Source organism: Paramormyrops kingsleyae, chromosome 2 (genome assembly GCF_048594095.1).
Source record: "Paramormyrops kingsleyae isolate MSU_618 chromosome 2, PKINGS_0.4, whole genome shotgun sequence".
In the NCBI taxonomy this organism is placed as follows: domain Eukaryota; kingdom Metazoa; phylum Chordata; class Actinopteri; order Osteoglossiformes; family Mormyridae; genus Paramormyrops; species Paramormyrops kingsleyae.
This window is the reverse complement of record NC_132798.1, coordinates 25269778-25297500: the sequence shown is the minus strand read 5'-3', so window position 1 is coordinate 25297500 and position 27723 is coordinate 25269778. Positions and strand designations below refer to the sequence as shown.

The following is a 27723-nucleotide window of genomic DNA, read 5'->3' as shown; positions in this document are numbered from 1 at the left end:
GAGGCAAACTTTTTACATTGAAGTTAGACGGTGCATAACTAAAGAGATTTCTGAATTTTATGACAGTACTTTGTGTGTCAAGATTAGCAGTGTACACAGTGCTAAGTACTAAACATAATGAACAATATCAGTGTTCTTAACCTGTTTCAGGGGATTAGACATGAGTGTATTAGTCCTCAGTCTCTGGGTGCATCATGTAATGTTACTTGGATGCAGATCCGTGTGGTCTGTCATTGAGCAGGACCACAGCCCCTGGAAAGAAACTGTCTCTGTGCCTTTTAATTTTTACAGTCCGATATCTCACTCCTGAAGGTAGCAGCTGAAAGATGGATTTGGTCAGATGTGTTGGGTCAGTGGCAATCTAGTTTGCTCTCTTCCTGTGTCTGTTTTTGCTCTTCCAGAGAAGGGAGGCTGCATCCAAAGAATTTAAGATGAAGAGTTTCAGAGTAAGGCTGTCGGTGTACACAGACGCATTCTGGAGAACTTGGCCAAAACCGGCCTTTTATTTAAATAAATGCATACTGTATGCGGACAGCGGAAAACTGATAATTTAATGATATCATTCTTTGGCTGTGTTTATTGTTGTTAACATCCAGTTCGATCACTACCAAAGAAGCGTCATGAAGATGCACACTGAGGGGAGAAAATACATTCCTTTTGCATGTCACTTTAGAAATAATCTTACTTTAATGGAATAATGCAGCTTCCTGTGATCTGAATTGGTTTGTTATTTTGTGGTGTCTGCATGGGTACGTGCTCTTTCTTTTTTTTCTTTTTAAATTGTGAAATAGCTCTTTCATTTAATATTTACCTGCCGGCAGATCAGCTTGTGCCAAACACCCTCCCTCTTAAACCTGACATGCTGTACAGATGACCCCGCGGGCAGCAGCGTTAGCTGTCCGTCTGACCCGCAGGCCGTGGGTTGCGGGCCGGCGATGAGGGCTGCTGCTGCACCAGCCCTGGGCGCAGGTGCCTGCGGTTTAACCTGTGGTCGCATGTCAAGCATTCAGCTGAAAAAATCGATGCAAACATTAACTGTACATAAGCTGTCAAAGTCACTGTAAGTCCGCCCTGTGAGTAAGTAATAATTATTTTATAGGAAGTGCAGAAACAGTTTAAGAGTAAAGGAGCAACCTTCAAATACCGCTGAGGCGATATTTTCATTAAGTCTCGCTCAGCAGTTAAATGTTAACAAGATGCCATTTTCATTTTTAAGGTTTGCTAGCCAATGCTTATTTAAACCCTAGACTTTTACAGACTTAAGATATAATTGTATGTTTTATTCATACACACATCTGTCTTTATTTCTAAAGGTTCTGCGGCGAAAGGGCAGCTTTACGAATAGCTACAGAATATAAACTAAATTTCTTTGAGATAAGAATATGTGTGTAAAATGTAAATACAATGTATCCATCCATTCATCTTCCGGCTTCATATGCATTTAGAGCCTGGCGTCTCTCCCAGGCAGCATAGCCTGCAGAGCTGGGGTCACCCTGGAAAGGGGCTTTTAATCCCGACCTACCACGCAGTTGAGTGCACACATCCCAGAGTGCAGTGTTTCTCAGCACTGGGCCGCCTTTACAGTGAAGCCTGTACTTTTTGCACATCATTCATTAGCCAGTTACAATGCTGTAATCTCCTGGCTGTTGATCTGATATATTACACTGGTCAGATGTTGTAAAACAGTCATGCCTCTCTGATATAGACATGGCCATTAAACAAGGTTAGGTCCCCCCATGCTGTATGTTATAAGATGCATTTGCTTTTCAGCTTGATTTGTTACCTCCTGCATGGATTTGTTGGAACATAAACATAAATTCATCCGTACAACGTTTTTTTTTTTTATGTGTGTTGGTATGCTATGTTTAGGATAGGGAGAAAATGGTTGTTGGAGTGGCTTCAAGGGGAACACTGGCCTGATCTGTGATTGCTCTTCAGATCAGAGATCAGTCATCCTCGCCTTGTCTCCCTCGGACCAGACTGCCGGCCTGTTTTCTGGCCGCATGCCACATCTGATCTGGCCCAGCTGCATGCCAGATGGAGTGCTCGTACTTGTTCATCATCTCCCTGAGACCCTGCAGAGCTTCTTAATAGAGGGATCTGGCCACTTTACCTGTTGGCACGGAAACCAAGGCGGCTGATGGGCTAGATAGGGCGGCGTTGGGCCGAGACCCGAAGCAGCAGCTCCGACAGCAGCTGTTTTTGGCCACTTTGGTGAGATATCATTCTCGCCAGTCGCTAAAGGATGTGGCAATGATTACAAGTCTGATTTCCACGGCTCGGCACACAGGTAATTCTTGGTCCAGCTACTCATATACAGTAACCTATGTTTTACGTGACATGCCCAGACATTTAATCAGCATGTGATTGAAGTAAACAATGTATTTATAGAGCTTGATTTGGTGTTACAGAAATCCAGATGGAGTAGCTCACTCGGGGTAAAGCCACCCTCTCCAGGGCTCATTTGGTTCCAACCTCTGCTCATCCAAAGGCTTCACTAGGTGACTGCAACCTGCACAATGGGTTAATCTCATTACCAAGAACGCAAAGACCGAGCTTCTGGTCTTGGCAAGACTGGTCTTGCTAATTTACCATCCAAGAAAGAATTTGGGGTGCAATGAATCATGGGATTGGTCCCGTTTGGCAAGGATGCACCCGATGCATCTTTGATATTTGGGGCAGGTCAAGAACAACATCTGGGGATTTTTATTATCCCCTGTGCTTCTGTTCTTAATATTGGAACTGGTCTTCGGCAGTGGAAGATGACGTAAAGCGGGTATATGGGAATACAAGTATGGTCAAGTATGCACATTCATATTCAACCAATGTTTTCCTCATGTACTGAACTACAGCAATCCAGGAATATTGAGAGATATATGAGCAAAAAGAACAATTATTGTGCGTAATATCTGTTCTAGACCTAGTTATTCAGGTCAAGAAAGACATTGAAAGTCCTTCCCCCCAAAATAGCAGTCCATCCATCCATCCATCCATCCATCCTGCAGCTGCTGACCTGCTCTGGGTCCTGGCTTAGCTTTATGCTTTATTCCTTGACAGGGTCTTTTCATCATGGTTAGTAGTTTTGGAAATAAATATGTAAAATGGAGATGCAAAGAAAAAGTGATTTGTGGTCGAAATGTGCCATGGAGCGCATGTGCTGCTGAAATTGTTTAGGAAACACTTTCCTCTGAGTGTTCGGATTTAATTAACCCTGATCGGATTAGCTAAGCACTCATCAGTCCTGGATAAGTCTCCCGCCAGCCCCGGAGGCCCCTTCCGGCTGGCTTGTGTTGGCTGGGGCAGCCGTACCACATTTCGGGCTCCCTCTCACACTTCAGCATCCCTGCGGGGTGAACGGGTGGGGTGCCTGAAGGCGATTGGCTGGAGTCTTCCTCCTTCAGCAGGTTGGCCAGCAGATGCCTGGACTGTGTTATCTTTCACACTCTGCTCTTATCCTTGGGCATCAAACTGCTGTCCTGGCAGCAGAGAGGTTTTAAATGTAAAATGTGGCCCTTCAAGGTCGGCGCCTCCTACTGTATTTATTACCGTATTACTGACTTGGTCAGCATTACTGTTGCTTGTTTGGTATGCTGGGGGGGGGGGGCTGATGCTAATTTGGTGCTGAGAATATTAACAAGCCCCCCCAGTTTAGTCCCTGTGAGATTCAGCACGTCGTCGTCTAGTGTCAGGGCTCCATCTGCTAAATTGACTCAGTCATTTTGTTGCATATGATGTGTTTGAAGCCCGTCTAGTATTGACTTGATTGTTGGTTGCCTTCAGTCCTTCCTACGAATAAATTGAGGCCTTGATGTGTGAAAGGGATCAAACACAATCCTCCTGTCTGAGACCGCATGCCTGATCAAAGGCGGCCCCCTCCTGTAGCTGCCGTGAAACAAATACCCCACTTCACCCGTTTTGACGTAAACGCGTGTGTTAGCGTGGTGCTAGTGGAGTCATAATGAGTGCGACTGTCTAAACCCGCCCCCCTCTCTCTCTCTCTCCCCCAGGGCTTCCTAAATGCTGTATTTGAGAGACTGAAGCAATTCCTAGAGTGTTGTAAGTATGCCTATTTGTCCACCCCGCCCCCCCCCCCCTCAGCCCAGTCATGATCCAGCATGCGGGAAAACACGGTCTCCCCATCGCCTTGTTTCCCCCACTGGGGTCTTTATCGCCTCATGCTGGAGGGATTAACTCGGTCTCGACGCGCGGCAGAGGGGAATAATGCTATCGTGTGCCGATATCGCAGACAATACGTTTTCATTACCCAAATGGTAGCAGCGGTGTTTATGGACTCTGTCGGCCGTGTTTTGGGAATGGAGCGATAATGGGGGCTTATGGGCTAACGATGTGGAAATGTCACGCCCTGCCTGATAAACCTGCTTTGGTCGCCACTCTGCTGGGCTGGTCCTTTATTTAGCTCTAATTCATGGCCAGTTTTAGCTTTACAACTCGACAATGCTCTTCATTAAAACCTTATTTAATGGCTATAAGTATGCGATTTAGGCCAGGAAAATAATAAGTGTTTCTATGTCTATATATAAGAACACGTATATGCTGATCATTAGAAGATATGAGCAGCATGCAGTGATGTTTGCAGGCGGCTATGGTGTTTGTGAATGTCTTCTATAAAAGCATTTGTAGTTGACTGAGGAATTATGTTTATGGTGTGTTATATGTATTATGGGGTTTCTGGTCACATTTCCTCTTTGTTTTTCACAGCAAAATGAAGCTACATTTGATTAAGTAACAGTTGGTAAACCTTAAATGTTACCAGAGCACATCCCCATCATTAACCTTAAATGTTACCAGAGCACATCCCCATCATTAACCTTAAATGTTACCAGAGCACATCCCCATCATTAACCTTAAATGTTACCAGAGCACATCCCCATCATTAACCTTAAATGTTACCAGAGCACATCCCCATCATTAACCTTAAATGTTACCAGAGCACATCCCCATCATTAACCTTAAATGTTACCAGAGCACATCCCCATCATTAACCTTAAATGTTACCAGAGCACATCCCCATCATTAACCTTAAATGTTACCAGAGCACATCCCCATCATTAACCTTAAATGTTACCAGAGCACATCCCCATCATTAACCTTAAATGTTACCAGAGCACATCCCCATCATTAACCTTAAATGTTACCCGAGCACATCCCCATCATTAACCTTAAATGTTACCAGAGCACATCCCCATCATTAACCTTAAATGTTACCAGAGCACATCCCCATCATTAACCTTAAATGTTACCAGAGCACATCCCCATCATTAACCTTAAATGTTACCAGAGCTATCTTTCCACATCCCCATCATGGTTGCACCTGAGGTGTTGTGGCTGCTGATGTAATTTCCCTGTTTTTTTGTTTTTTTTTCTTCTTCCTGCTGATGTATTGTAGGTGGGGGGGAGGGGGGGGTGGCGAGTATGCCAATAAAGGCTGGGTGCCCTGAGAGCTGCCCTTAATAGGTCCATCCTCCATGCTGATTGGTTGGCTGCTCTGGACTGGGGTTGCGGAAACTAAGATGACAAACCACATTTGTGTGACCAGGGCCTGGGTCAGGGTTTATGAATATATTTGATGAGCATCCTTATGGGTCACTGGAAGGATAAGGGGGTAGATGATTTTGGGCAATCGCTGGACGACTACCTGTGATGTGGGATGCAAAACTGTCACCCTCGGTGGACAGATATGTGTGACACCGTCAGAGCATCAAGTGTAAATCCCAGGTTTAAATATCTTACGACTGTATTATCCCCAAGTCTCGCTGGAGTGTGCTTACTCTCGTGAATAAGTTCCTCTGGTGAATGCTAAGCTTTGTAAATTAGGTACTGGAGTGTCTCCGGCGCACTGTTGCGCTCTCTTCACCTTTAAGTGCTGCACTTGAATGTGAGGTCCGGAAAGTTCTGTATAATGGTGCTGTTTTTGACACTCGTGCGCCGGCTCCTGCTTCACCCTCAGGCAGGCGAGTGGGTCCAAGCAGCGCCTGCAGAGAGAAGCTGGAGAAGACCATCATACTCTACACCAAAGTGGTAAGCCCAGATCCTCCATCCCTGAGGGACCTGAGACACTCCCTCCAGAACAGTCTTGCTCCTTTAATGGCCACCTCTCCCATTTCACACCTGGCTCCTGTTCTCGATGCGCCAGCCGTTCATTTCGGCCGGCAGAGCTGCCAGAGTGTCTGCTCTGCTCATGATGGAGAGCAGAACCTTGTGGCAGGGGGCCAGGAAGGCAATGGGATCTATGTTTGGGTCACCTTAGGGAATATGCCGTTCGGTAGTGACCCCTGGCCTGAAAGGAGAACAGAAAAAAAATTCAGACCTAGTGGCAGGAGGAGGGTCTGTATCTCAGCTTATGCGAGTCATGGCTTCTTCCAGAGAACTATGGGCTGAAAGACCCCCACAGTAGTGCACAATTTATCAGAAGAAATAAGGTGTGACAGGTGAAATCAATCAGTACACCAAACCCTGGTCATCTGACTCTCCCTCCTGATACTTCCATGCCCCATGATGCTAGTAAATTGATTCTGGATCTGTTGTATTCATGGTGGGGGGGGGGGTGTTTTCGTACAGCATCTTGCCCCCACTTGGAATTCAGCATTCTGAACATTTAATGTGCATGGTCTCTCCAGCCACCCTCCGCCTGCACACTGTCGGTTATATTTGTTATACTTGTTCATATTTAGCGTTGGCGAGGAGGAGAGTAAAACTGATACCTGAGCCGGCGAGGTCTCGGGTGTTTCCCAGTTAGCTTTTTCTCTTTTGCTGTTGTTTATGTGTAGCTGCTGGACTTCCTGGAGCACCATCCGTGCCCGTTCATCCCACTCATTCAGCGCTCTTTGGAGTTCGCCGTCAGCTACGTGTTCACCGAGGTCGGGGAGGGCGTCGTCTTCGAGCGCTTCATCGTGCAGTGCATGAACCTTGTCAAGATGATTGTCAAGAATGATGCCTACAAGCCGGCCAAAAACATCGAAGGTGCGTCCCTCCGGGAGCCCTCACCGGGAGGCGCTCTCGGGCACCAGTTGTTGAGCGATAAGGCCGACACCTAGACACTGCATTAATTACTCTGAGCACTTTTACTCTGTACTCAAGTAATGATGAATGGCTGGCTTTCTTGCCAAGATAATTAGAGTGAATCTCCCTGTAAATAGAAGCGTGTCATCTTTCAAATGCTGATACGGTCTCAACCCAGGGTAGAGCTGACCATACTGTGCATGCATCTTGTAATACTGGGTAAATGTGGTGACTTCCCATTTCTTTGTACAGTTTTCATCTAGAGGAGAAGTAGAACCGTAAAAGAATTGTTGTGCTTAAAGCTGAAAGCTGCTAGAAAACTGACAACTGAAGATACATTTATGGGTTTTGTCTATTTGTGTGCCAGAGCCACTCTTTGGGTCCTAGTTTTCGCTTAAACCCATATGTCCGTCCTGTAATTTCCCAGCAGTCTGTTTTCAGGGAACAGCCAAATGGCAAAGAGCATAAAATGTAGAAAATTGAATCGGCGTGCTGCCTGTTCGCCCGGGAATGAAGCCGTGCAATAGAACGAGGTGTCTGTCTTCCAGACAGCAAGCCGGAGAGCCTGGAAGCTCACAAGATAAAGATGGCCTTCTTCACCCACCCGACCCTCACCGAAATCGGCAGGAGGCTGGTGTCCCACTACTTTCTGCTGACAGAGGAGGAGCTGGCCATGTGGGAAGAGGACCCTGAAAGCTTCGGTACGTTAAAAATAATTCATTAAATTATAATTATAAAAAAATCCCACTGGACAGATGATGCATAATTCATAATGCGGGTTGTTGGTCTAAAACAATGCATTTTAATGTTCAAGCTCTAAGGTCAAAGGGCTGAGAATCTGACTTTTCCCAGTGGGGAAAATTCCCAGTGAAATAGCTGCATTAGTTTGCCGTGCTTGGATCCCTCGCTAGCCTGTAAGTGACAAATGGATTAAAAAGCAGGAAGAGGCAGAGCCTGAGACCCGACATTGTATGTACTGTACTTCAAACTTGGGCTCATCATGTTTTATCGCTGCTGTGTGGCGTGCAGAGGCCCCGCCCCTTCTCCTAAGTCCACTTGTCCCCTTGCTGGCCACTGAACCGTGACTCCGTGCTTGATGAATGAAAGCAGGCCTCATGCCTCTGCATTTTCTGCCTCCATTGTCCCTCTAGTCGACACACCGACTTGCTTTTTGATCAGGTCAGTGGATGCGGTGTGCGGCTGGTATTGACACTGACGCGAACCCGCTTTAGCGCTTGTGCCTTGGTGCTCGGGATGTCGCCTCACGGCGTATGGTGACCAGGGCTGCAGCCCCGACGTGGGGTTCTGACACGATGTCTACCCCACGATGAATAAACTTGTTGTAGTGGCTGAGGCTGCGTAGCACTACACCTCTGAGGTGAGCTTTGACTTGAGCTCTTAGGAAAAATAAAGGCAAGTCAGACACACGCATGGTGTAACGTTCAGGTTAAGTTATCCCTCCCTGTGTGAATCCTGGGCCACCGATCATTAGCGGTGACTCTGTGACCGCTGTCCACACAGTGCAGTATATCTGCTTGTTTTTCTGAAGTGATGACTTTGAAGGTACAGCTACGTGACTATAATATCCAGAGGTACGGCAAACTTGTTCGAGTCGCACCAGTGACTTGCATTGGATGTTAATATGGGCATTTTACCATGGCAACAAGCACACCATGTCTTGGTTGAGGCCGGGTTGAGGGGGCGTGTTGTGGGATCCGTGGTGATGGAGTGCAGTGATGATTGGATTATTTTTAGCCACAAGCTTCATCTTCAGATGCTCAACTTGCTTGATTTGAGCGATAAACACCCTCACATGGCTAATTCACAGCAGCCTCACCCTCTGCAGTTCAGTGGTATCTAAATCAGTATGTAATGGTCTCTTTCTTTTGCTGCTATTTCTGAAGGGATTCTTATGGCGTTGGTGTTATCCAGGTCACGTTCCAGATTAGGGGGCGGGGGGGAGACCCGTCGCAGCAGCTGTGTGTCCTGTAATTGTTTTTTTTTTTTTGCTCTGACCATAATTTCTTCTGAGAGCCGCAGATACCTTTTAGAGAAGTCGCCAGATATACTGCCAAGCTTTTGTGTAGTGAGGGTGGGAAATAAAACGTCCAGCAAAAAGGCAATCGGTGCCGTTAAAGTGCTTCACTTTTACTGGGCTCTGTAAGTATTTGAGGCCTTACCTCGTCGCGGTGGGGGCGACGAGCCCTGGTCCCACTCCGGCAGTGTGCCGCTTTAACACCCCTGCCTCTCTCTCTCTGTCCCGCAGCCGTGGAGGAGACCGGGGGTGACTCCTGGAAATACAGCCTGCGGGTAAGTAGAGCCCCAGCCGCATGCACTTGCGTAGCGAGGTGTCCTCCATGTTCAAAACGGTTAAAAGTGCTTTTTTACAATTCCTCAGCTTTTCTGACCAATTCCCTCCTCTCTTTGATGAATAATGAAATATCTAACATGATGATGATAAAAGGGAGGCCAGTACTCTATCATGTCTGTAACCTGTCTGTGTGGCCTAGACATGGATACAGTGTTTTGACCCCAAGACTTGTTTTTTGTGTGTGTGTGTGTGTGTGTTTGCACACTCTAATTACATTGTTTATCCCCTAGGGCAGATCAGAATGTTCTCAGACAGTGTGAAGAAGAAAATTGAATGATTTTCTTCAGTGTAAACATTTGCCCAAAGTTGAAAAACATCAGCTTTAGATTTCCGTGATTACCCAACAAACTGAAGCTGCGAGTTGCCTTAAACTACAAAAATACACAGCGGGGAAATGTATTTGTTATTTTGGATTTATTTGTTCAGATGGGCTCTGTAGACTCGCAGACACTCTCCTCTCTGCTCGAACGAGAGTCGATACTGAAACAGTCACGAGGTTGCTGACTAATTAGCTACCATTGTGCTAATGTTAGCTACTTAGCTAATGCTGGCTTGGACCAATCACTGGAGGTTTAAAGCAAATACTAGTTAATATTGAAAGACAGTATAGGTGGACAGGTCAGTACTTTTCTTCTGTTGTCTGAATTTTCCAGTTGGGCTGTTAACATTTGTCATGTTACCCTGTTTAGCTGCTGCATCTTGTCTAGCCATAATCACTTATTAACAATTAACTAGGCAGCAGTTTCTGGTAGTATCACAGCTAACTTTTCCAGTTTGCAGTGAAAGAATGTTTCCGTTTTGACATCGCCGTTCAGCACAAACATATTTGGAAGTTGAATTTATTGAAAAGATTGGTGAGTTAAAATTCAGAAATGTGTCTGGTGTATGTCGGCTCCATTTTCCTTCAGCCAAGGTGAATGTTTAGGCCACATGATCAGTGTTTGAATTTCTCCAAGCCACACAGCAGGGGTTCGATGTTCCACTTGTACAAAGCTTCACGCAAAATGATTTTGCTATTTCGTACCAGCACATAGCTCATTTTCATGCCATGCCATGCGCGTACATCGGTAAAATAATAAATGATTTTGCGCCCGCGTTCTGCTTGTATGAATGTGTTTTTAAATGAGGCGTGGCTGGGTGCATTATCAGCACATTGCTATTTTAAGGCAGTGCAGTGTCATTGTGCTTTTGACAACAAAAACCACGTCTAAAATCATTGGCTAATTGTTAAATGGTATATAAGCAGCGCATTTTAGAAATGTGCAGGTGCACGGCACTTGCTATTGATACAGATACGTTGCACTAATGGTATTTCATTGTTTATTTTATTTCACTTATATACGTACATTTGGTCCTTTCACGTATTCATACTGTTTAACGAAACACCGAAAGAAAAACAATACAGACGCTCCTTTACTTACGAATGAGATACGTTCCGAACGGCCGTTCGTAACTTGAAATGTTCGTAAGTCGTTATTCAACATCATTTTAAGGGTATACGCAAGTACAAAGAGCTAGGATGCTGGGAGTACGCACGCTACACTGCTGCGCGACGGGAGTAGCGGCCAGAAGTCGTACTAGGCGGAATTGGCGTGCAGAAAAAAAAATTAATGTTGCGGACAGGAAACAGGAGCCCAAGGCACACAATTTGGACTTTCAGTCTTCTTTGTTCATATGTCTGAAAGTTGGTTACTTGAAAGTTCGTAAGTAGAGAAGCGTCTGTATATGTTAAGTAATCATAAACCATATCATTAAAAAACCTTTATCCAACCTGAGTCCATTATCAGAATTAATCAGGTACTTTAATTGAAAGGACATTTGGATTACTGCAAATGCGTTTTAGATATTTAGATAAGTGATGTGGAACACTATAATGCAGGCCTCAGACGATCGCGGCATTCTTTGTGGCATGTTGTGTGTTGCGTGACATTGCCATGCGTGATGGATGCCTGTTGGACACGTTAGAGGACTTTAGAAGGCGTGATGCTGAATTGCATGTGCCGATGCCAACAAAGGAGAGAATGGCAGCAGCGCGGGTACGGAGGGATCAGTTGGCAGAAGAGTCACCTGTAGCCTGGTAAGGAATCTAAATTATAAAATGCAGAAGAATAACAGCCCTATTACCTTTTAACTGAACATTTTAAGATGACTTAAAAACTGCACAATTTTGTGTACCGCAGACCCAAGATTAAAATAAAATGCTGCTCTTGTTCCGTAGCGAGCTTCATGTCTCTTCTGACATCATTATAGCGCTTTTGGCACTGCACGGGTGATTTAATGATGCCAGAAAACGAGGGCACACTTGCTGCTATCTCATCCCACGCCTGCTTCTCTTCCAGTGGCTTTGGTGCAACAGTGCTGCTCCCATAGGTGACATTTTCACACCTTTTCACCTCACGCACGAGCATGTTCGTTTTCTCAGGTGAAAAGTGATCTGGCTTGCTGGGCAAATGCGTCATTGTAATGGCAATCTGCAGTAGGTCATGCACTGCTGCCTTTTAATGGTGAGGTGACATTCCATTCTGATTGGTTTATTGCTTGTTACACCAAAAACACGCCTTTGAATAATTGAGATTTCGGACAACCTTTTTGTGCCATGCGTTGGTGCAAAGTCTGTTTTTTCTGCCATCAAAATAGCAAAATGGATTTGTACAAGCCCATAACTGTTAGTCCTGCTTTGCACATCACACTTTGCATTAGATCGTCAAAATAGAACTCTAGCTGTCACTAGTCACTACTTTACTACTAACAGTAATAAACAGGAGCAGCACTCTGTGAAAACTCAACTGTAATTTCTGAAACAGTTTATAAAAGTGTATTTTTTAATTATTTTTTTTTGTTGACTGGAAAAGATGACCTGTATAGTTCCCACCAAGAGTAATTTAACCTCGTTAGAACTTAGGGAATTACCAACTTTAGGAAATGCTTTGGGATGTCACACTGCTTCATGTCACAGGACTCGAGCCGAGGTTTAGACTGGATGAACCATGCCAGCTCACGTTGCCCGTTACCATCCGTCGCGTTGTCGTCGGGTGGCTTCTGTTTGCTAGGCTGAGCTGTTAATCCTGGGTGCTGTTGGCATGATCAGATCTTTTTCGGTCTGCTCCATCTGATCATCTCCATAACTCCCTTATAAACCTGCTCCCTTAATTTATAGTCCCTGGTGCAACCTTATTTTTCTGATTTCTGTCCTCCTTCAGACCTGTTTTTTTCCTTTGACTTTTTGCCTGCTTGGACCCCTTATGATTTTACACTGTAATTTATACAGATGGATCTGTAAGAGAGATTTATTTTCTCTTTGCAGCACTGGTGCTCTTAGCGTCCTAAGTGTTGGAGCACGAAAAGAAAAAAGAAAACTTTAGCTAACTCCGTTGTGTAGAGAACAGTCCCTGTAAGAAATCTTTTAGCGGTAATACAGCACACCGTCTTTAGCGGTAATACAGCACACCATCTTTAGCGGTAATACAGCACAGCGGTAATACAGCACACCGTCTTTAGCGGTAATACAGCACACCATCTTTAGCGGTAATACAGCACAGCGGTAATACAGCACACCGTCTTTAGCGGTAATACAGCACACCATCTTTAGCGGTAATACAGCACAGCGGTAATACAGCACACCGTCTTTAGCGGTAATACAGCACAGCGGTAATACAGCACACCGTCTTTAGCGGTAATACAGCACAGCGGTAATACAGCACACCGTCTTTAGCGGTAATACAGCACACCATCTTTAGCGGTAATACAGCACAGCGGTAATACAGCACAGCGTCTTTAGCGGTAATACAGCACAGCGGTAATACAGCACACCATCTTTAGCGGTAATACAGCACAGCGGTAATACAGCACACCATCTTTAGCGGTAATACAGCACACCATCTTTAGCGGTAATACAGCACAGCGGTAATACAGCACACCGTCTTTAGCGGTAATACAGCACACCATCTTTAGGGGTAATACAGCACAGCGGTAATACAGCACACCGTCTTTAGCGGTAATACAGCACACCATCTTTAGCGGTAATACAGCACACCATCTTTAGCGGTAATATAGCACACCATCTTTAGCGGTAATACAGCACAGCGGTAATACAGCACACCGTCTTTAGCGGTAATACAGCACACCGTCTTTAGCGGTAATACAGCACACCGTCTTTAGCGGTAATACAGCACACCGTCTGAAGCCATACAACCTCTTTAGACTGCTTTGGTTTTCAGGGGGGCGGATGAGGCCAACCGGGGGGGAGGGAATGATGGTAGTGCTGGCTAGGCTTGACTAGTATTACGGTAATACTGTGGTATTCTCAATACCATATATCATGTTATAATGTCTGGACAGTTTCGCGGGGGCTGGTGCAGGCAGTACAATCTGCTGACTGGGACTAGAGGACGGCATTAATATTTGCCTACCTGAATGACCGGAACTTCATATTTCTGGGACATTGTATCCTCATTGTGTTGCTGTCAATTTGTGGCAGATTAAATTCTGTGTTCTGTATTCTTCATCTGTGTTAGATGACTCCTTCAAACCAGTATTTATTAAACTAAAGCTTCTTCCTTATATGTGTACTGTTACTTGCATTTTCTAAGGTGCTTCAGTTGCCCTTCACTAAGCTGTTCTCAGACATTTTTCAAAAAACAATGGCCGTTAGATGATTTAAATCGGGCTTAACGTACCATTTTATCTTCAGCACAGTACGACGAGTCCAGTGGTCACATGGGTGCGTGTAACTTTGACACAATGTTGACCTTTTGTGTAATGATGTGTCCAGCTCTTTAATTCACTACATAATCTGCTGCCTGGTGCAGTATCACACTCAGGCTTCTGTTTTAGAGTGACCGTTCTGCAAAACTACACACATTAAGCCATTTAGGGCTTTAACATATCACAGCCACTGACACCTTCCGGTTTGGTTTGTGTCCCGGAAGCCCGCTGGCATTTCCTGTATCTGCTTACCCATATTCCACTATTTTGGCCCTTGTTTGTTAATTTGGCAGAAGTGCTGATTGTCGTATCTTTCTTTTTTCCAGCCATGCACAGAAGTTTTGTTCCTGGATGTCTTCCACAGCTACAGTCAGACACTTACCCCTGTGTTGCTGGAGATGGTTCAGAATCTGCAAGGTATGTTGTGACATCATTACAAGGCCACGTATCACACAGTATTTCTTCAAATGTTTAAACAACTTTATTGTGGTATCTTCTCAGTCTGCTAGCCTTAATCCTCATGTTTTTATCCATCTGTTTTATTGCATAAATATAAACCTACCAGAAAATGTTTCAGCCTTAAATATAATTTAGGAATGTGAAGTAGGCAAAATTAACCAATTTACATTTTAATTTGTTTACATTCATTTATTTAGCTGATGCTTTTTGACTAAATGGATGTAAATGTTATGCTAATTTCACCCACTCCACAGTCCTGAATTATATTTATGGCTAAAATAGTTTCTGCGAGCTTGAAAAACATCGCTATCTGTATTTGATTCTCATAAAACTATTTTCATGGTACCATGATACGGTAATACCTACAACCTAGAATACATTAGTAATACCCCCAACAGGTGATGTGTCTTTCAAGAAAAATCACCTTTAAGTACTTGACGCGGATGTGTACAATGGGGCAGTTTAATAATTGTCTGGTCGTTTTATTGCTCTGTTTAAAATCTCATTATCTTGCTGTCGTTCTGCTTTTTACTGTCATTGCACTCATCTGTCTGGCTTATCGAACTACTCTGCCAAACTCTTGGTGAAAAATATGACCTTCCCTTAAAATCAGATTATGATTTTACCACTATTGCAGTGTAAAAACCTGAGGTTTGAAGGCCAGGGCTGTACGTATCGTGTTGTGTCTCTCTGGTAATTCCTGTAGTTTGTTCATCCTTCCCTGTGTTACTGCTTGTTTATTTGTTTGCATAGAATCATTCTCTCTTTGTCTCACCCAAATGAGCCATGGACTAATTCCCATTGATTGTCTTTTGTCTTGTAAATGAAGCCTTAAAAACACAGTCAGCTCTGCTTCAGTTCTCGTTTGCCTTTCCAAGATCTCTTATTTACATGAAGGTGTGTAAGGGTGCTGCGGGACCTGCTCATTCCTGGCGATCATTAGGATTTTGGAAGCGCTTGGAGAAACTATACAGGATTCTGGGGGTGGCAGTTTTGGTTTTGTAAATTCATTTTCTTTGCTATTTGGCCAAACACTCCTAAATAATTTTCATTTTCTGTTAATGCTGCAATACACACACACACACACACACACACATGCACACACACACAGTCGTGTAATCATATCTTTATGGGGACTCCTCATTCATTTCTGTGGGAAAAATGCTAATGCTAACTATGACAACTTTAACTCCTACCCTGCCCTAACCATAACCATAAGTAACCAGGCAAAATACAAGAGTATTTGCATTTTTAGTTTTTTCATTGCAGTTCACGGATTTTTATGAAATAGTTTTCCCTTATGGGACCCATAAGATAAGATAAAAAAAAAAAAAAAAAAAAGGTATTCATCACGTTGTAGGGACATTTGGTCCCCACGAGGTAAGGTATACCTGGACCACACACACACCATAAGGAACAAAAAAAAAAAAACAAGTGCTTTGGCATTTTTAGATGCTTGATTGGATTCACAGATTTTATAAAATTCATTTTCCCCCTGTGAGGACTGGAAAAATGGGCCCCACAACGTCAAATAACAGGATTTTATGACGTGTAATGTATTCCTGGACCACACACACACACACACACACACACACACACACACACACACACAGAATCAGGGGGTCTTGAGTGTGTACGGACTGCACTCCCGCCAGGAGTCGTTTGCTGAATACTGAGTATGTTGCCCCCAGGTTTATCTTGGTGCTTTATGTAGGCCTGTATCTCAACTTTGTTAGCCTTGTTATTTTGTTTCCTTTTTGCCTATGTAATTGTTGGTAGTTGTCATTGTAATCGTGTTGTCGGAATTACATGTGTTCCTGTATTGGAATACGGGGAAGTATAAACCACAAAGTGGTTTGTGTCTGACTGAATGGGGGAAATTAGTCACTTTCCATCTAGAGAATGTTTTGCCAAACTTTAGACCGCCTGCAATGGAGATGTGTCTATACAAAGGCATGCTGGGTAATCATTTGAAGCTGAATTGCAGTCCCTTTACAGTTGTGGGGGTCTCTGCCAGCCTCCAGCAGAGTCCAGCTTACGGGACTCGGTCTGCATCAGAAAGAGGCTGCCTTTTATTTCTCCGATACTCATTTCTTTTCAGCTCGCTCTGTCTGTGAGTGATTGACGGATGTAAGAGGGAATGCAGGGCGTCGTTCGGTGCTGGGCAGGAGGAATTAGGACATGGCGGCGAGAAATTGCAATAAACTTCTGCCATGAATATGAGGCGCTTTCTGTCTTTTTTTCCAGGACCCACGAGCATCGAAGAGCCAGTGCGACTCCTCATCAAGGATGCCGGTACTCACCAGCCCGCCCTTGCTCCACTGCCGCTCTCCTCCCTGTGTAACAAGGCGTGGTATTAACATAATCCATTTACACCCCCCCTCATTCTACACCAGGGAAGCCGTAGAGAATTAGCAGGAGACGTCCGAATGTTTTCCTTTCACGTTTTTTAATCATCCCACTGGCTAATGTAATAATTTTTTTTTGTCTTTTTGCGGTCATAGTTCATGGCATCTGATTATAAATAGCTCATTCTCTCGGCAAGTCGATATTTAAGGCGGGTCGTTTAACAATCTCCTGTTCGGGGAAAATGAAACCTTTAAAGCGTTGCAGTATGTATGAGTAGGATCTCTTCAGGCTGTAGAGGCAAATTCATTGAATTTCATGGCTATTGTGGCCTTTGGATCGGGGGACATTGCTCCGTGGATAAGTCGCTTCGCACACCGGTGGGATTTGTGTGACCAAGCCGTGAAGTTTAGGGTCATTTATAAGATCTCAGTCTTATTAGACTAAGGAAGCATGTCTCCAATTAATGTTTGAATTGTAACACTTCACTTGCCCTGGAGGAAAATTCAAAGGCACATATTTATCTATGGTTTAGAGTTATATTATTGGATGTAGATGGAAAAGGATTGTTGTTAGCACAGTTGTTAGTCCTATACTTGCATTTAGTCAGTAACAAACATGAAATTAGGAAAATATATTTGAGGTTTTTATCTGCTTATTGACGTGGTTGGTGTGTGTTACTACTAGAGCAGTGTTTCTCAACCTCGGTGACCCCCCAGGCAAAATGTGGACTGTCTGGCATGGAGCTGGGCTGGCTGTGGGCCCCACAAGATCAGACTGAGAAACACTGTACTAGAGGCTACTCACGGCTGTCATCTCCTCCTCTCTTATGACAGTGTACAACGCCGTTGGACTCGCCGCCTACGAGCTGTTTGACAATGTGGACTTTGACTTGTGGTTCAAGAATCACCTTCTGGCTGAGCTGCAAGTCAGCCATCACAGGTACTGAGACACCCCTCCCAGCTACCCAGCCGTCGTTGGGCTCTGCACTGAACCCTTTGTGCTGCTATCATCACAGCCGTCTTCTGTAAGCGCTTATCAGGCATGGCGTTACAATGAGCCTGCAGCCTATTCCAGCAGTCACAGGCCACGAGAGCAAAAATCGGCTGTCCGGGTCCCAGCCAATCAGCACCATAGCTAACACTACGTAACTGCCCTGAAATCCACACCGCTTCTCCATCCTTACTTCCCATTAACTTGCAGATAGTAACCTGATCTGAGCAGCTTTTTCCGTTAACCTGTTAACTTGACCAGGATGGAGAGTGATGGGTGACCAGTTAGTGATTCTATCTTGGGCTGGGCTCCCCCTGCTGGTGAACAGAAGGCATGCGGTGCCCATGTGGACTCCCACATCAAAGCACCGTGGCTGTTTTCGAGATGAAAGCCTGTCCATCCAGCCCCTCCCCCCCCCCCCAATACACACATCATTTATTTTAGGTGGTTTACTGCTTTCAAAGAGAATCTTGACTGGGCTCTTCCATCAGAAACTTCTGTGATGCTCTTTAGAATGACTATTGCATTTTTATCTCTCTCAAAAAAGGTCGGTAAATGAAATCCAATAAACATTCCAGCTCGGACTTTTCACTTGTTTTGGTTTCGCTGAATTTGTGGGGGGTGACTCAAGTATATAAAGCAGCCTTTTTTTGAGACGAAAAAAAAAAGAGTCTTGTTTGTACTCGCTGAATGGAAGCATCACAGAGGACTGACCTGGAAATTCTCTGAAAGGCTATTTTGTTCAAGTACACAAAGCGTAATTTTGTTTTTGTTTTTTTTCCCCTTCCTTTTTGAACAGCGGAACAGTGAATTCTGCTTTTGCGTATTAATGTAAATGTCACCCCGTTAATCTCTATGTGGATTGGCTTCCAAGCAGCAGTTTGCGGCCTGTATACCCATCTGTTTTCTCGGGGGTAAAAGGCCGGACGGAATGGCTCTGCCGCTTCTCCCGCCTAACAGACACCCAGCCGGACGCTCATGCTATTTGCTCTGCTCCGGCGGCTCCGGCAGCTCCGGCGGCTCCGGCAGTTCGGCTGTCCTTCAGGCCTCGGATGTCGTCAAGCTGTCGCCTCAAAGTTATTTTTTCTTATTTGTTTTTATGTATTTGGACTTTTTTTTTTAACCCAAAAGGATAGACTGGCCCAGTATATTGGTGAAACAGAAATCAGGTTATTAGCACAGGATTGCTGTTGATTCTACTAATACAGCAAATTAATTAGATAATACTGCATTGAAAGAAATATCCACTATTAAAGACCAGATTAAACCAGATTGTGCTCCAGGATACTGTAGAGGTGGATTTTGGGGGAATTAGATGGATAATCTGCTTCGCATAGTAAAAAGGGATGGATCTCAAATTTCTATTCTGTTCAGATGGAATAGGTCCAGAAACCAAAGGTTGGGGTTTCATTGGAGCGTAGGGCTTCTTTGGGGTTTTGGCGATAAGATGGTGCGATCCCGTCGGCAGACTGCTATGCCTGTGTAAAGGTCCTGACACCTGCCTGTGATTCTCTGGGGTCAAAACGTGCATCAGGAGGGGGGGGTCAGAAACGATCCGAATGTCTGTGTGTGTAACTCCAGTTCACTGTTTGCTGGATGTAGCCTTGAGCTTTCACACTGGCAGTGTGTACCTGCCTTCATGTTTTAAAGCTTTTATTTCAGCTCTGTGTTTGGACTTATAAATACATTCCATGAAAACTACCATTTCAATTAAAATCCATATACATTTTTTTCTCATTCTAGTTGATAACGGACAAAGAACGAAAGGTTTGCTTGAATAAAAGTAAAAAAAGAAAAAATCACTCTGTTCACAGCCAGACACTGTGTGCACTGGAATTAGCAGCATGAGGTACACGGTAAACATGCAAGTGACATGTTAACTCCAGACAGCATGAATGCGCGCACAGCAAAGCACATTTAATCTAGGGAGAAGGTGACGACAGCCCAGTCCCATTCATCAGCTGAGATCATTCTGCTTTACGGCAGAGGGCGACCCCTTCTGAGCTTATTGTGTCCCAGCCTGCAAACCGCTTTTTGCCGATGCAGTAAATAACAGAGAGATGCTTATGGAAGCTTTTGTCAGTGATAGAGGTCTGGCAGTCAATTCAGCCCCCCCCCCCCATTTGTCTGTTTTATTGTTGTGTAAAGCTTCCAGACTATTCTGGTTCCAGGATTTGATGTAGAAACAATGGATCACCTGAAGAAGGTTTCTGTCATTGCCTTTGGGTTTAACTGTAGCAACCACATGCTCATAAGAGACACACTAAAGATGTTAGTAAAGATCCGGCGACGCTGGCTTGGGTTACTTATGGATTTATGCAAGGATCGTAAAGGTTGGAGTCACCGTGAGGGATAATACAGAAATGTGGTTTAAAGTGTCTCATTTATATTACCAGTTAATCAGTATGCCATATTTTTAATATATTATGATTAGCAAATTGTCACAAAGCACTTTATGATTTTCGATCTAGAGGGAATCAAATGGCCGAACAGTGTAAAAAGATGGTATTGGGGAAATCTGAAAATAGCATTTCCCAGTCCCCTGTGAAGAAGCTGATTGAATACAGATGCTGGGATGTCATTTTTCTGAATGTCCAGATCGCTGATTACTTTTGCAAGCATAGTTGAAAGATTGAGCAGCAGTGACAGTGGACAGGGATGTTGGGGTGGTTCTCTGGGACTGGATTCACACTGTAGACAGGATCAGCAGATCCTGTCGTATTTAGGGCTGTTTTATACTTCTGCGTCGAGCCTATGGAGAACGTGCGGCGTAGCTTACACAAGTGACCGGTGTCGTTGCGTGCATCTGTACTTGTCCGCGGTCTGCGTCACAGTGGCACATAATTACACTTCTGTGCGCGCCGCTCTACCGCATAAGGTGCACAGCTCTGTCGTATGTGCTTTTTAGGGTGTAAGGATGCAACCAAGATCTTAATCCCAGTTAGAATAATGGAAGCTACCTTGAGTTCCTGTCGAGTCAAACATTTCAGATGATAGAGCATTACATGAAGTTGATCTTGAAGCTACGAGTGCATCCTTCTTCGGTTCATACCGATGGGCTTGAAGCAGAGTAATCAGGAGGAGCCATCTGTAATGTCCTGGGGGTTCCACATGCTCCAGTATCCTGTGATGCGGGACCTAGGCAGAGTGGGGTGGGGTCCATGCTGGACTCCCAAGCAGAGGGGGGGACAAAGCCATCAGAGCCTCCTTTCTGTATTTCTCTATTACCCAGCAGGAGAGCAGGGCCAGTGTGCCAGTCCGTTCGCACCGGAAGAAATGTGATTGCAGTTTAAATTAGAAATGGAAATTAGATTAGACAGATAGCATTTGTCTGTGATAGGAATAGATTTGCATTTCAATAAAGTAATTGTCGTTGCAGAGAAGATAGCGCAGAAGTATTCCACACTCACGGCTGGGCAATTGGGTTTTCCCCTAGAATTAATGGAAATGCAAGAAATTTGAGAATGTGTTGGCTACATATAAATGCATTAATACAGATGTCAAATGGAATGCTTCGTGGTGGGTGTTTGTTTGAACTGAGGTTTGCATTTGTAAACATTAATTCTGTTCTATAGTTTGTCTGCCTGTATCAGTCCCAAACACCTATTGAATAGTTGTCTGGCTGCGGCATGATGGGAAAGGCAGAGTGTAAATATTTATGGGGGTGTTACTCTCTGTAGACCCCCACAGCCCCATGAACTGATCAGGTATGATTGACACCTGAAACGCATTCCCTTCAGTCACTGTCAGCACATTGTGGATGGATGACTTCCTCCAATTAAAGGAATGCCACCCAGTAGGGTGTTGGCGATGACTTGTCATTCCGTTTCCCGGGCGACCATCATAATTGATGCCCATGCACTTGAGGCATGACATCAGAGGAACCGTGCCACTTGGGTATGGCGGCTAAGCCACCGGAGTGAGTTTGTCACTTGAAATTATCGATCGCCTGACCTCAAGGACGTGCTTTTGCGGGGCTGCGCCGGGCTCTCCGGGATTCACCTCGAGTGACCAGAATTGCTGATGGATTCTGTAGCTTAAAGGCCCGTGACCAGGCCCATAGCTGCTCTCGAGGCCTTCATAAAGCACAATTAGAGGCATGAGATATGGGGTAGGGACATGCCTTGGTATCAGGTACTTTTTCTGGCAGTTCTTAAAGGATCCTTTTCTTTGGTGTACCTGTTGAAGTCTCTTGTTGCTCCTGGGGTTTTGTTATTGCCGTCACCTTCCTTTCCCTGTCATTGTCTTTGTATTTCCACACTTCACATCTTGATACTGAAAAAGAAAATGGACTGTGGGGTGGAAATGCAATCTGGGGGGGGGGGAAATATACCAGGGGGATAAACATTTTCATTTCCCTTTGAAGATCCCTTCATTGCAACTGCTGGTCCATGACCCATCAAAGAAACGGTAGTGGTTTATCATTGGCACTGTGTTTTACATGGAATTCGGAACACTGACTTGTTGCCGTTAGTAAATGTTTGACCCCCCCCCCCCCTCCCCACCTCAAGTTATCACAGCAGCCTTGGAGGTCTGTTTTGGTGCCCTAGCGTAGCGCTTGCAGAAACACACAAGCTGAAGTGTTGAGCACTCTAAACAAGCTCTTCTAACCAACAGCAGTAATTACTCAGCCGCTTTTCTGCCCCAGTCCAGGGACTGGGTAGCTCATTAATCTGGGCTGTAGATGCAGAAACATTCAATTAATCTGCTCTCGAAGGAGCGTGGTATTGCCCTCGGATGTGAGCTCTAAAATAAGTACCCTAATATCACATGACACAAGCCTGATGTCATGTGTGCTCTGAATCCCAGGTGGGAGCCTCACACAAATGACTTTTCTCTGCGATCTAGAACGCAGTCAGTTTCAAACACCCACAAATGCAGGTTCATGACAAAGGCTGTATGTGCTGACATTGGAAATCTGTCCCTCCTTGTGTTATTCCAGACATAATCCATACAGAAGCAGCTTACTGTAGCGTTTTTTCATTACTCCTTAACAAACATCCTAAGAATGATGATGTATTTTTAATTAACATCATTCTTACATTTAATCTTATGATTGCAAATTTCTTTAGAAATGTGTCAATTGTGGAAAGAATTCAGTCCCAACTCCGTCGCAGCATTGAAACATTTGTGTACACATGCCTTAGCTAAGTTCTGCGTAAAAATAGCGTTTCTTGATGCCATGTTTTTGTCTTTGTCTCTGCACAATAGGCAGTCGGAAGTGTTACTTGGTAACAGATTGGCTTCCCAGCATACAGCCATTATGTATCGATGGGTGCATTATTTAAAGTTTCCTTTTAAAATAAGATCTGCACTAAAAAAAAAACAGCTTTTAGGAGTCGTTCCTGAACTCGGATTAATTTTAGAGGTTTCTTTGGAATTTATTCGGGCTTTCGGGTTGAATACCTTTTTTCTTTTTCTTTTTAAGTGAGGGCCTTTAAGAAAGGTTCTCTGCAGGCAGCACCATTTCAATGCTGTTTTCTGTCCTCTGTCTGTCTCCAGCTACAAGCTCATACGACGGAGGGTGATCTGGCTAATTGGCCAGTGGATCTCTGTGAAGTTCAAGTCAGAGCTGCGGCCGCTGCTGTATGAAGCCATCCTGGGCCTCATGCAAGACCCAGACCTCGTGGTAAGCTGCTGCCCGAAAAAGAAGCACTTTCTGTTTCGATTTATTGCCGTTTACTAAGTACCCTAATACCATATTAAGGGCAGAATGGATGCTGCAGTAATCAAATGTGCCACTTAATTCAACAGATTAAAATTACTGTAATTTTTTTCAGGGGTAAAACGAAACCGGAAAAGATCCACTGGAGAGCAGTCAGATTTTATTACGAATCTCATAAAGAGAGTCATATTTTCTACAGCAATCATGACAGAATAATTCAAAATGAAGACCGTCGAACACTGCAAAAGGCATTAACAGTTCAGGGAATATTCTGATCTCAGAGGCTCAAGGCTAGTTTGACCTTTTCTGCATGAAAATATGTCACGTTTTTAATGTGTTCCTGTATTATCCTACTCTTGAAGCTTAGGGTATGAGTATGCCAAACAATACGGATCCGTCCTAAGTTTTGCTATGATGAGTGGAATTGGATTCTCATTTGCTGACTGTCATTCCCTTTTTTATATATACCAGCGTTGTTCCACTATAATCATTGGTTCGAATAAGTACACTGATTAGAGTGTTGAAGCTTTTGTGTATGGGGGTGTACATATTTGTGCTGACACCTTTTTTTAATTTTCATTTTCCAACAATTTGTCAGCTTTTCAGCGAGGTTTTGAGTAGGTAATCCTATATCTGCACACTACATAGATGCTCCAGTATATTTTAATACAAAGTAACTAATATATTGGATGCCCCAGATTCTGTACTTTTATATTACAGCCAGTAATGCATACTTTGCAGAAAAAAAATCCCATATTTCAAAAATATTCAGAGAGACTTTATGATGAACAACTTGTAAGTAAGTCATTGTTAATGTGATAAGTGGATTGACCAGAATAAGGGTCATGGATTTTTGTTACTGTAGAGTGAGGTTACTCTAGTAAAACTAAGCTGAGTAGTCGCTTCCATCCATGCACGCACCAGACATTTACCGAAATGTAACATGGTAGGTGACTAGAAATACAATAGGGATAGAGAATGCAGTGGTTACATTCAAGGTTCAGGGAAGGTGGGAGCAGGGGGATGGAGATTCAGTTATAGATTTAGCAGGATTGCTGTGAGCATGAGTGCGGCGGCATTGCGGCCGAGGTAATGCAGAGTGCAAGACTGTAAGGAAAGTACTGACTGAGGACAGAGCACAGTACCGAATAAAGCGCATGACTGGACAAACAAATGCTGCCCAGTGGGTACTGGACAAAGACAAACTGTCAGCCAGGCACACATTCTGAAAGATAAAAGAGGAGATAGTTGACATAATAGCAATGAAATACAGCAGCATCATAGTGTAGAAATTAGTTGGTGGGGGGAGGGTTCAGGTTCAGCTCTGGCGAAAGAAGCTCTTCCTGGTTGACTGGCAGTGTATGATCCTATACCTTTTTTTCTTTTTTTCTTTACCAAACAACTGTACAGTAGACTGCTGGAGGATGGGGTGGACTTGGGTCTGTGATAATTCTGAGGAACCACCAGAAGTAGTAGTCGTGATGGATACCTGCAGTATCTGGCAGCTGTCATCCAGTGATCTTTTTGGTGCTTTACAGCTTGCTCAAGAACTTTCCAGTCAGCATGGTGTGCTGTACTCTTATGCAGTAGGACAGATGCTCCCTGTAGTCCACCACCAGTAGAAATTTCCAGGAGTTTTTGTAGCGGGAAGCCTATCTTTACCCTCCCTAAGAAATACCAAGTCTGTTGTGGCTGGCTTTTTATCCAGAGAAGGGGAATTAACAGACCATCTGAGGTCAACTGTGGTGTGAACAGGGAGCAACCTGAAGCTGCAGTCTCTCTCCCCACATCTCCATTTCAGGCGGTGGTCTCAATGAGAATTGAAGGAGGTTTGTATGATGAGTCTGACAGTCAGAAAGTCCAAACTATACATATAAAATGCTGTGTTCAGGTCCAGCTTGTGGAATTCGCAGACCAGCTTGTTGAGAATTATGTTATCGAATTCTGAGATGAAATCAATGAACAACATTCTGACATGGCTCTTGAGTGGTCTGTGTGGGTTAGAATGGTGTGGATAGCTCCTGAGATGGCATCTTGAGTTGATCTGTTTGCCCTGTAGGCAAGCCGGTGTTTGTACTTGGTGAGGGGAAGCTGGCCTTGATGTCTGCTAGGACACAACACACTTCGTTGTTATGGGAGTTAGAGAAACAGGGTGGAAATCATTTGGACTCCCAGCTCCTGTGGACTTTGGTTTGTATCGATTGTCATTGGTGGGGATGATACCCTGGCACAGCAAGAGATACTGCTGTGAAACAACTTTTAAAAAGGCATTTGAATTTTTGGTATACAATCAATTTATCATTCAAAGAAATTAAAATATTAATTATGCAAATTATCTGGCAGACCGGAAGCTCATCGCGCAGTAGCCTACACATGTTGCGCGCAAACATAAAACAACATCATGTAATCAAATGCTACCTTCAGTTTCAGGCTACATGTATCGGAAACCTTTCTCTAGAAGTGGTGTGTGTACAACAAGGATGCTACACTCTGTTTCTGCTTGATTTCACAGTGTGGGTCCAGCCGTGCTGAAGATTAATTAGCTTAGCCTTGATGGAAGCCAGCGGAGTCTGGGCTTCACACCTCATCTCGGAGCTGGGGGCTGCTCTTGCCTTTTCTTTGAATGGTTCCTGCTTGAGTTCACCTTGCTGAAGAGGCAGAGCCAGTAGAGTTCATCATATTGCAGCACACTTACTGTGGTGGTACAGCTTGGGAAATAGCCACAATTTTTAGGGACGGTTCCCAGTGTTTGTGAGGATCCTTTAAAAAGTCTTAAAATGCGGAAAAATCAGGTGTTGGTGATAAAAAGGCCTTTGAAATGTCTTTTATGAGATGTTGACTCAAGACAAATTGAATAATCTTACCTGTATGACTAAAATATCATGTATGTGTGTGTGTGTCTCTACACAAACACACACGCACACGCCGTTATGTTTGTCTGTGTGTATGTGTCTGTTCAAAATGTCCAAGGACTTTCAAAACTAGCTGGAATTGGGTTAAAGGCAGTTGATTTCCACTGAATGAGAGGCCTATGCTAGCAGTCAAGGAGTACAGCCCCAGTGGTACCGTCTGTTGGACTTCATGTTACTCTTGGGAAGTATTCCTATTTATTTATTTAAAAAAAAAATGAGGAAAAAAACAACAGGAAAAGTCCACTAAAGCTGAGCACTGCTTCAAATTCCACCACCGGATTTGAAGGATGTCAGACGAATGAAAGAACAAAATCCCGGTTTGTGCCTGTTGCCTTTTAAAAGGTCATAGCTGTAGAAGAGCATGGTCAATTCGTGTGAAATTTCCCATTCCTAAAGGTCCTTTTATTTATCTTCCCCAATACATCTCCATCTGGGGGGGGGGGAAAACCCTCCTTCCATTTTCAATTTTAAATCAAAGGTAGGTAAACAGCACTATCTGCAGAGGGGGGGGGGCGCTGGCTTTAGGTGTGAGGGTGGCGACGTGGAGCTTGTTTCTCCCAGTTAGCGTGGGTTTGCCGCACCAGACCGATGCCCCTGGGAAGGACTATTAATTCTTCACAATGTTCACTTTGGTTCCCTCTTAAAATTTCCCATCATGGATTTTCCATGAATCTTTGAAACTGGCAGCTAGTTCTGTGTAAAACCAATCCTGGTTTCCACTCCAAAAATCGACAACAGCTCCACAGATTTGTGTGATATTTGCACCTCTTGGGAGGTGTGGTAGTTCCCCATGAATTGGTTCCCCATTTTTCCCCCCTACTTTTTTTTTCTTTTTCTTTTTAAAAAAAAAAAAAAATTCACATTTCTGTGCAAATCTGTGACATAGGCTTTTCAGAGAGGACTGTGGCCTTGTGGGGTTCCTGCACAGAGCTCATATCCAGCCTGATATGCTCTCTCATTCACAACACACAGACACACAGGCGCACAATGGAATTTTGTCTTTGTCAAGGTCTTAAAAAGCCACTGACATTGAATTTGTTTTTAAAAAGTATGCAGCAGTCCTGGTTTTTCTGAGCTAGAGTATCAGCAGGCCTTGCTAATGGGCCACTATTATATTTTTTTCTTTTGGTTTGTGTTCCATAAGTTTTGTGTATGCTTATGAATTACCTGCATAATGTGAGGTAAGATGGCAATGAGGCTGCTTCAGCCAAACACACAGGTGGTGACTTTCATCTCATTGACTCGGTGCTTTT

At 44.1% G+C, this 27723-nt stretch overlaps 1 protein-coding gene across 1 annotated transcript in view; it reads left to right on the top strand.

The window, feature by feature from the left end:
* ipo11 (importin 11) overlaps positions 1–27723 on the top strand; it is a 160237-nt gene that overhangs the window by 36323 nt on the left and 96191 nt on the right. The window contains exons 8-16 of the mRNA XM_023803047.2: positions 4008–4056; positions 5969–6039; positions 6789–6981; positions 7569–7721; positions 9287–9330; positions 14422–14512; positions 16802–16849; positions 17737–17842; positions 23396–23522. Of these exons, the coding sequence (XP_023658815.1) occupies positions 4008–4056; positions 5969–6039; positions 6789–6981; positions 7569–7721; positions 9287–9330; positions 14422–14512; positions 16802–16849; positions 17737–17842; positions 23396–23522 (882 nt within the window). The remainder of the gene's footprint in view (positions 1–4007; positions 4057–5968; positions 6040–6788; positions 6982–7568; positions 7722–9286; positions 9331–14421; positions 14513–16801; positions 16850–17736; positions 17843–23395; positions 23523–27723) is intronic.